Genomic DNA, 10,301 nt, shown 5'->3' on the forward strand with positions numbered 1-10,301 from the left:
TGGGTTAAAGGTGCTCTGAGTGATGTTACACCTTTTTTCACGTACAGCATCACAACATCTCCTCCCTATCGATCTGCCTGTGCCTTGAACACACTGTGAAAAAAGGTGGCCTCTGTAGTCAACGGCAACAAAAACAAACCTGCACCACCAAACACCCAACAACCAACAAGAAGGATTTGGGGGTGGGAGTTGGGGAGGTTTAGTGCCCAGAAGGGAGGGGGAGGGGACAGGATGAAGAGGAGGGATGGGTGAACTAGCCTCCATTTTGTGTGACTTTGAATGTCAACAACAAGTGACATCACCCAACATCGCTTCGAGCACCTTTAAATCAGCCGAAATGAGTTAATTTAATCAAAACGTACTTTATTTTTTCCCTCATATCTTTTCTTGCAATTGCTACGTTGCAGTGTCGTTGAACATGACTCATTCCTTCCGCCTCTTCTTGCTGTCCCCCTCCTGACAGGCTACTGGAACGTGATCGTGTACGGCCGGAAACACTCGTACCGTCTCTACTGCAAGCTTCTGAACGAGGCCACGCGTTGGGCCACCGCCATCCAGAACGTCATCGACGCCAAAGCTCCCATCGACACGCCGACCCAGCAGCTGATCCAGGACATCAAGGTAGGACACGTCTCGGCGTGAAGATGACGGAGGCTTCCATCCGCTCCGTCCATGTCGCTGTAGTTCCCACCAGGAGCCTAAAGAGGGCGATACAGACTAATTACTGCAGAGAACGATCATTTTGGAGTTAGCAGTCAGATTCAGATTCCTAAAAAAAAAAAAAAAAGGTTTAACTATTTTTGACAGCATGAGATACACGGAGACACTATTAATTAACCCTCGTGTTGTCTTCACGTCAAAATTGAAAATCAACAATTTTGTTGACGCTTTCTATTGATGTTTTTTAAAAATAAATTCTTACGTTTTAACCAATTTTCAACACTTTTGACGCTTTTATTCAATGTCACTTTTTTTGAAGTTTTCAAAACTACGTAACACTAACTTTATGGTCAATAAACCTCATTTAAAGACAATTATACATCATGTTTGAGTTAAAAAACCGGAAATTAGGAAATATTGAGACTAAAATTAAAGGAATGGATGTTGATGATAATCACAGACTAGAATATGTCAACTTTTACTCAATACTATTTCAAAAACACTTCCATTTGTTTTCTCAAATGCTATAAGATTGAAGAAGACGCCCCAAAATGAATCAAAGTAGAGATTTGTACTTGCCAAAGAGCGTTGGGTGGAATCAATCATGTTATTATAAAAAGTCAAAGCAGAGCATTGTACTGAAGTCTCGGTTCTCTGCAGGAGAACTGTCTGAACTCGGAGGTGGTGGAGCAGATCTACAAGAGGAACCCCATCCTCCGCTACAGCCACCACCTGCTGCACTCGCCGCTGCTGCCGCTGCCCTACGGAGACATCCACCCCACCGGTCAGTCACACACACACACACACACACACACACACACACACACACACACACACACACACACACACACACAGAAATAAAGACAAGATGATACACTTAGCCAGGTTTTCTTTGAGCATCACTGCATATTCCCTCTTCATATTACTATTACATGGTGTCACTGTCATTTCATATTTAAATCATGCTTGGTTTGCATTTTCATAGTAGTATCTTTAGATGTTGGTCTTTTGGTGACATCCGATCTTGCACATTTCCTGTTTTACCGATCAAATATCGTCCGATTACTGGGTCCGATATTTGGCAGTTTGCAGATGATCTGTATCGGTGTTTCATTTTAAAGATAACCGTAATCACTAAAAGGTGTGCTACTTTGGCTCTACTACAGCTCTGTGGGCAGTCTGCAACACTTCTCTTTGCACATGTACTACACCTGTGTGTAAAGACAATAAAGGCTTTCTAATCTATTCTGTTCTCTCCGCCCGGCTCAGCTCTGAGAAGCAGAAGCTACACAACGCTGCAGGACGAAGCCCTCAAAGTGTTCAGCTCTCTGCAGCACCTGGAGGGCGTGGCCGACCCAGTGCCCATCATCCAGGGCATCCTGCAGACCGGCCAGGAGCTCAAACAGCTGCGGGACGAGCTCTACTGCCAGCTGGTGAAGCAGACGACGCGGCCGCAGCAGCCCGGCAGCCCCGCTAACCTCTGCAGCTGGAAGATCCTGGCCTGCATGTCCTGCACCTTCATCCCCACCAGGAGCATCCTCCGATACCTCAAGTTCCACCTGAAGAGGTATTGTGTTGGCATGTTTATAGACGGTTTGTCTCTCCAGAGAAAAAAGGTGTTTGGGGATACATACAAATGATAACGTTTCTTTAAAGATGAATCTACAGGTTTCCTTTTTATCTTAATTTACACTTAACTGAACGCTTAAGATTTTTGAACACTTCCGATTTGCCCCAACCCTGTGTTCTTTTAAAGCAAGACTTAAAGTGCTCATATTATGCTTTTTGACTTTTCCCTTTTCCATTATTGTGTTCTATATCTTTTTTGTTTATGTAATAGGTTTACAAATGGGGTTTAAAGTCCCCCCCATCTCCACCACTGTTCACAAACTGCTCCAAACAGCTCTGTTGTAGTCCAGCCTTTACTTCAGAGATGAGCGTGCGTCACCGTGTAACACATGTTATAATGCTCGCCTTGCTGCTAGCATGGCTTTGTCCTTATACTCTGCTCCTGACTGGCTAGTAGTCGTTACCTAGATACTTTCAGGGCCCTCATACTCTGCTTCTGACTGGCTAGTAGTCCTCACCTAGGTACTGTCAGGGCCCTCATACTCTGCTCCTGACTGGCTAGTAGTCCTTACCTAGCTACTGCACATGTGCAACTTACAACAAAGATGGAAGTGTGATGTCTCACTCTGTAGCTAAAACCTAACACAAAAGGGGAGCTGCAGCAATGTGAAGTACACCAAAATATGGTTGTTTATTTAAATTAAACCATGTAAACCAATTCTGATACAACCTCAAAATACAATTATGAACCTTAAACAATTAGCATAATATGAGCACTTTAAAACTTTTCTGTTGGACATTGCTTTTCCTGAGATCATTTAGAGATGGTGAAACCTACGCATAAACTATGGTTTAAATTGCTATGTGTGTGCATGCTTACGCAAAGCCCTTTCATTTGCATTTGCGGGTGAACTGCTCAATATAAATAAATTGCCTTGCCTTGCCTTAATGGTCCAATCCAAATCACAATCTCTCCGCAGGACTCGAGAGCTCTTCCCCGGCTCGGAGATGGATCGTTACGCCGCCTTTGCCCTCGACTCCCTAAAGAAGACTCGAGCCAGGGAGAACATCCCGTCCCAGGAGGAGATCCGTGCCATCGTTGCCCAGCAGGACATGAGCACCACCGTCCATTGCCACGGAGGAGGGTCCTGCAAGATCACCATCAACTCACACACAACAGCCGGAGAGGTGGGGAACAGGATCCAGGATTTAACATAATCCCCTTCTATGTGTCTAGAAGGAATAGTCCTGTTTAGAGTCATGTGTGTTAAAATAGTTTTAAAGTATGAGATGGTTACCTAACAATCCTTTTAGAAGTACAGTTCACATCTTAGTTTACATTCCACTTTTTTGGAGTACTTTTTGTTCAGAAATCTTGGTGTTTTTTCATTACTTAAATATTTTTGATCTCATCTGATCCACACATTTGGGTCTCATTCTGTGTGTGCGTCAGGTGGTGGAGAAGCTGATCCGAGGGCTGGCCATGGAGGACAGCAGGAACATGTTCGCCCTGTTTGAACAGAACGACACCACAGAGAAAGCCATCGAGAGCCGCACGGTGGTGGCCGACGTGCTCGCCAAGTTTGAAAAGTAAGCATCTAAGAGTGTTGTTAGTCTATGGGTTGTGTTTTGTGTGGCTGAAGCAGAACAAGGCGCTTCATGAACCGTGTCTCTGGTCTGCAGGCTTTCAGCCAGCCAAGACGAAAACAACACGGGCTGGAAGTTTTACTTCAAGCTCTACTGCTTCTTGGACACAGACAACGTTCCCAAAGACAGCGTGGAGTTTGCCTTCATGTTCGAACAGGTAAGACAAAACTTTACATTTAAATCATTTTCCATCTGTGTAGAGCCATCATCTCTTACTTAGTCATTTACGGTTGTTTTGGAATAAAACCTATTCTATGAATTGTCTGAAAAGTAACAATCACAGTTTCTAAATTCCTTATCTTGTCCAACCAGATTCCAAAAATATATAATTTGTCATGGTACATTACAAGACTTTAATTCTCAGTTGATTGACATTATTATTGGCTAAGAGTTCCAGCTCTAAGAGATATTTAATAATTAACACAATTCTGTTTTCTGTGTTTTTCTTTTACTTACCAGTTTTGTCTTTCTATCATTTCATTTATGCAATAGATTTTTAAATTTCATTAATAGGAACATTGTTATTTTTAAATTAATATGTTTTTATTAATGGGAGCATTGTTGTTTCTTAACCCTCCTTTGGCCTGGGGTCAACTTTGCCCCGTTTTTAAAGGTTTCTACATTGGAAATTTGGGATTCTTTCATCCAAATTATCCAAATATTACATGGATGGTTCCATATATTGCTTCTTCCAAGTTAAAATGAAGGATCCGTTCACTACTTGATTGAATTTGGGTTGTTATTTTCCCCCCAAAAAAACTTTGACAAAAGACAAAAAATTGATAAAACATGGTTTTTCTTGACAATGAATTGGAAAAAGAAAATAGTGTAAAACTAGTGGTAATATATAGTTAGTGTGTTAGTGATGTGTACAGCATACTAATGGTAGTGTTAGGAAAATGTTAATGTTAAAGATAACTTACAGAGGCAGTTGTTCTTGCAGCTTTCTTTATCTTGAATTTTCTTTGTCTGCAGGCCCACGAAGCGGTCATTCGCGGTCAGTATCCGGGCCCTGAGGAGACGCTTCAGTTCCTGGCTGCCCTCCGACTTCAGTACCTCCAGGGAGATCACAGCTCCCAGGCCAACATCCCCGAGATGTCCCAGGTGTTCCCCATGGCGCGGTTGCGGGCCCGCGTGCAGAACTCTGCCAAGACGTTCGCTCCGGGCTCTGGCTCGGTGGCCGACCGATCGGGGACTTCGGAGAGGAAGCGCTCAAGCTTCCTGGAGGGAACGCTGAGGCGGAGCTTCAGGAGCGGCTCGCTGAGTCGGCAGAAGCTGGAGGAGGAGAACAGCCTGGAGGCGTGGATGAGGGAGGAGGCGGCGGCCGTGAGAACCAGCGTGATGGACAAGTGGAAGAAGCTGCAGGGGATGAACCAGGAGCAGGCCATGGTCAAATACATGGCTGTGGCGAAGGAGTGGCAGGGATACGGATCCACGCTGTTCAACGTGGAGGTGAGGACAGAAACGATTTCTCTTTTTTCTCTTTTTTAGTCTGCTCGCTCGTTTGAATACCTGCTATTTTTTACATTCTGTCATTTTTTAATACTTCTCTTTATTTAAATCATTTCCAAACTCCAATACAAACTGTATTTGTGAAAATATTTATGTTTAAATATCAGCAAATAGAAATGATGAATGGTGTTATTGGAATTCAGTATTTTTTTAAGTTTGGGGGAATTCAAAAAACACTTTGTTAAATCATCCTAGGTGATGTATGGAAGAAGATAAAGGACAATGTGCAAAATGTATTAGAGTTCTGACTTTAAAGAATTCTGTGGAAAAAAAAACTATCTGACTTTATTCTTAAAATTCAGATTTTTTCCCCCCATATTTACAACTCTAACCCTTGTGTTGTCCTCGGGTCAACTTGACCCGTTTCAGAGTGTTTTTTAGATTTCTTTCAACCAAATTGCCCAAAAATAACATGGATGACTCCATATAACATTCTTCAGCTAAAATGAATGACTACTTTCATTGAATCTTTTGGGTGTTTTATTTAATCTTATAGATGGTCTGTATGGTTTCAAAACAGTATCTGGACCAAACTTTGACATCTACCCATCTGAGATCCACTTAACATCCTCTGATCTTAACTATCAGTCAAAATAATTCATAATTACTATCACTATTCATAATTTGATACAAATGAGGTTTGTTGACCATGAATTCCAAGAATAAGTGTAAAACCTATTATTAAACCAGCTCAGGCAAAAGCATGGAAAGAATTAGAAATAAATCAGAAAAAAAAAAAACATTGGAAAAGGACAAAAGAAAATTTAATTTTGACCTGGAAGGGCAAGTTCATGGTTAACGGGAAGACAACACAAGGGCTAAACTCAGAACTTAAATATGTTTTTCACATGTGGCCCTAATCCTCTTCCGTAGTGATGATTTCATGTTCTACCGTTTTAAGTTTAAATTTAAAACTAGTTAAACCACCAAGTGTAAGAAAGGCCAGCCCTCATGCCTGTTGTTCCTGCTTGTCATTTAGTGTCGGGACGGAGCATTCCCCTTCGAACTGTGGCTGGGCGTGAGCCGGGAGGCGATATCGGTGTACAAACGAGGAGAGCCGTGGCCTCTGGAGGTTTTCCCGTATGAACAGATTCTCTCCTTCGGCGCCCCGCTGGCCAACGCCTACAAGATCGCAGTTGAGGGCCGAGAGCTGGTCTTTGAAACGCAAATGGTTTGTACAAGAAAATAAATTGTTTGCTTCATTTTTGAATGTAGGGTAACATCAGCATTGTGAAGTCATTGACACACAAACAGAAAAGCACTGTAGCAAGCAAATCCATCCTAGCAGTGTTTACAATGGAATTTATTAGTTTTGAAATTTCATTAATGCTCGAGTGACTAAGCCTTAAAATCATACATCCTCACACATTAAGAAAAGCATGAAAAATGAGATGAAATACCAACCTTTTAATCTTGAAACATCATGTACTTTATGAACTCTCCTCTTCTTCTCCGCTGCAGGTCATGGACATTGCCAAGCTGATGAAGGCCTACATCAGCATGATTGTCAAAAAGCGCTACAGCAACTGTCAGTCCGTCAGCAGCCACGGCAGCCAGTGTACCGCCTGGTGAACTCCGCCCTTTAACCTTTTGCCTCATGGCAACTTACCGCAGTGCCACAGAGCGTCGAGCGGGGCCGCAGCAGGCCATGGATGGACGCCCATCCTCTGCGCTCTGGAGAAAGCAGCTCGTACATTTGACATGTCAGACTGACTCTGTGAATGTCTACGACAAACCACGAATGCTCTTAATGTTAACTAGCTCAAGCAATCTTTTTTTGGTTTTATTCCAAAACAATAAACAGCCACTTGTGATAGATGAGAACCGTAAAAGAAACACAGTGAGCAACCATTTCAAGCTGGGAGAACCAGTTTTTTAGATGTAGTATGAACCATTTAAAGAGTGTCTCAGGTCAAAGAGTAGCCTACAACCACAGGACTAAACCGTTAATGTCTTTGGTTTCCAGCTTTTCCAAACTCTCTCCAATCAAACAAGCTACTTGACTCAGCTAGCTACATTGACAACACCACAAGCTTTCATTGTTACTTACAGTGCCTGGGTTTTAGGGTTGGGTTTGGGTTTAGAGTTAATCCTAACCCCAATTATCAAAGGGGAAAAATATACACATTTACGTTAATGTCCTTCTTAATAAGTATAGTAACATTTCATTCATTATTTTTCCTCCTGAAGCCAAGATGGGCTCATGAACCCTGACACTTTTTCTGTCATCCCTTAAAGGTCCCATGGCATGAAATTTTGCTTTCTTAGGTTTTTTAACATTGATATGCGTTCCCCAAGTGGCTAGAAATGGTGTAAACCGAGCCCCTGGTATCCTGCTCTGCCTTTGAGGCTGAATTTTGGGAAAGAGACTTCAGATACAGTATTAGGGGACCACTAAGATCTATATAAAAGCATCCAAAGAGCACCATGTCATGGGACCTTTAACAAATGCATGTAAACGCAATGTTGTGTTCAACAACAAAACCCAGATATTCATCCACGTATCCAAGTCCCATATCAAAATATAACTGCATTAAATCAAGTGGCCCACAGCATCAACAAGAACAAATGAAATGAAGGCTGTTAATGTAGTCATCTGACGACACAAATACACAACAGGAACAATTTATCAAAATGTTCCTCTGACATCTAGTGGACTCCTGATATAGCCGATGCAACAAATGCAACTTTTCCACTGTATGCAACTTTTCCACTGTTTTTCAGACCAAAGAGGGTTTAGAAAAACCTTATCTTCTCAATCAGTTCTCATTTAGTCCGAGTTTTCTCCACAAGTGGGGATGTGTCTTGTTTTGGAATAAAACTGTTAATTTCTCCCTGATGCTAATGTACTGTGACAACACAAGGACTGTTGTTGCCGGATGGGGCTATTTGTTACTGAGGTTTTTGTTTGTGTGGCTGTGTCCGTGTGTGAGTTTTAAGAGGGGTGTGTCTAAGTGTTGGAACGTAAAAAAAAACAACTAAAGAAAAGCAGAGAAGATGAAGAAAATAGTTAAAGACTTTTCCTCTGCTTTGAAGAACTCTGGAACTTGACCTATACAGACTTTCTCCAGGATGATCTGTTCACTGTAAATAGTATGCAACTGTACTTATCTTAAGCATTTCAGGTTTGTGATTGATTGTTTTGGATTCATTTGCTGATAATTTCAAAGGTCACACAAGTGCCTGTTTAAACTAAAGCAGGAGGAACTACACTCAAATCTGAATTTGTCTTATCAATGCCACTCTTGTTCCAGAATCTGGAAGGTGCTCCCATGATCCCTTTATGTACTTTTGCACTGCAGAATCTGTCCAGCTACGCAAGTCATTCAAGCTAAACTCAAAAATGGTTTTCTTGTAACATATCACATTAGTTTAAAAGCGAAGGCAGATGTCGTAACATCCCTGCAGCTGTGGTTTTCTGCATAAGCCCCGTGAACTCGTTGCAAGGTGCCAGAGATCTGCCTCTCAGATTGGACGCTGTTCACTCCTGAAAAGCATCAATTTTATCACATTTGCTCTCTAAATCAAGGCGCCCCAGTGCTGTAGCTTGACTAGTGCTTAGCCAAATTGAAAGCGATGAATGTCAAAACTAATACGGCTACAAGACACTGGAGAGATGTTCGCTGCAGATGGGTTTTGAGAATGGTTTCAGATTGAACTAAGGTTGTGCCTGGAGGAAATCTTTGCTGCAATATGATGTGGATTGGCCAAAATCTAACTTCCATGTCTGATTATTTAGTCCATAAACAGTTTGACAATTAATTATCTAGAAAATATATTATATTGCTAAATAAAACTACATTTCACCCACTCTTAATTGGAGCCAGGAACTTGGTTAAAAATGTTGTTTCAGAGTCACTAAAAAACTGGTTGCTATTAAAAAGTCACCTACTTAATGTACTTCAATATTATTTTTCGTAATGTTTGGAGAGTTCTGAGAAAAAGCAAGAAAAACCTGCATACCAGGATATAAATAATCAGTCCTTGTTTGCTACGCTACACTGTCTCCCTTTGCCAGACTCTCCTCCAAAGTAAGCCGAGGGGGTCTTGATACCCCTGCACTAGCTACTATAGTCTAGCTAGCTGTCTGGATTTACCCTGCAGAGATCTGAGGAGCAGTTAACCATAGTCCTCAGAAATCCATTGGAGTTTAAAATGTAGACACAAAGGAAGCCCAAGGCAACGGATATCCGGCCTAAATGAGTAAAATCCGGCGGATTTTACGGAGCAATCGCGGAAGTGAAACGTCAAGGATATAGACTACCTCTACGTTACTGCTTTCCCACACCTGTAAGCACTTAAAAATGCACAAAAGCCTCAAAGTACAAGTGAAAGACAAGGTCATTTTGGTCAAAACCTCCCAGATGAAGCATGTTATTGTCTGATATACATGGCTTTTAAACAGTACGCAATGACCCTTTAAGTAAGTCAAACTGCAATGATTGAAACGTTACGAGATGTTAATGCTGGATTTCATCAGATTTCAGTTTGGATGACTTGCTCAGCTGCACCTTTTGCAGCGTAACATTCCTACAACACTTCACTGGAGCTCCGCAGGCGGCAGATCCCTCCAAAGATGCGTGTGCAGGTTCCTTCCACAGTGCCTTGTTGTATATTATGTACACTTATTTTGTTTTCCAACTGTGGTTTCTTTTTGGTATAATGTGCAATGTTATATAAATATATATACTGTATATGATATAATCACGCGGCTGTACATTTTATACTGTAAGTCTTTGCCTGATGATCACATGGAGATTTTTTCAAGATTAAAAATCTTGTTTTTGTATTTTTCTCTACGCAGCATCTGTTGTATACTATTGTTGTATCTTGTTTCTTTTAAATCTGCATTAGCTGTGTTATGTATTGAAAGGGTGATTCTAACAATAAATGATTATACATTTGGTCTGAAA

General features: G+C 41.6%; 1 protein-coding gene and 1 long non-coding RNA gene across 3 annotated transcripts in view; both read left to right on the plus strand.

Annotated features, from left to right (window-relative positions):
• myo10 (myosin X) overlaps positions 1-7,600 on the plus strand; it is a 136,217-nt gene extending 128,617 nt beyond the window's left edge. For both annotated transcript variants that reach the window (XM_034888491.1, XM_034888492.1), the window contains exons 33-41: positions 464-621; positions 1,321-1,444; positions 1,930-2,227; positions 3,210-3,417; positions 3,683-3,819; positions 3,913-4,033; positions 4,852-5,328; positions 6,368-6,559; positions 6,850-7,600. In XM_034888491.1, coding sequence (XP_034744382.1) covers positions 464-621; positions 1,321-1,444; positions 1,930-2,227; positions 3,210-3,417; positions 3,683-3,819; positions 3,913-4,033; positions 4,852-5,328; positions 6,368-6,559; positions 6,850-6,960 — 1,826 coding nt within the window. In that variant the 3' untranslated portion in view covers positions 6,961-7,600. The remainder of the gene's footprint in view (positions 1-463; positions 622-1,320; positions 1,445-1,929; positions 2,228-3,209; positions 3,418-3,682; positions 3,820-3,912; positions 4,034-4,851; positions 5,329-6,367; positions 6,560-6,849) is intronic.
• A 156-nt stretch (positions 7,601-7,756) lies between these two features.
• LOC117954662 lies at positions 7,757-10,301 on the plus strand. The gene is made up of 2 exons (XR_004658853.1): positions 7,757-9,006; positions 9,065-10,301. It is a non-coding gene; the product is annotated as an uncharacterized LOC117954662 (long non-coding RNA).

Source organism: Etheostoma cragini, chromosome 12 (genome assembly GCF_013103735.1).
Source record: "Etheostoma cragini isolate CJK2018 chromosome 12, CSU_Ecrag_1.0, whole genome shotgun sequence".
Taxonomy (NCBI): domain Eukaryota; kingdom Metazoa; phylum Chordata; class Actinopteri; order Perciformes; family Percidae; genus Etheostoma; species Etheostoma cragini.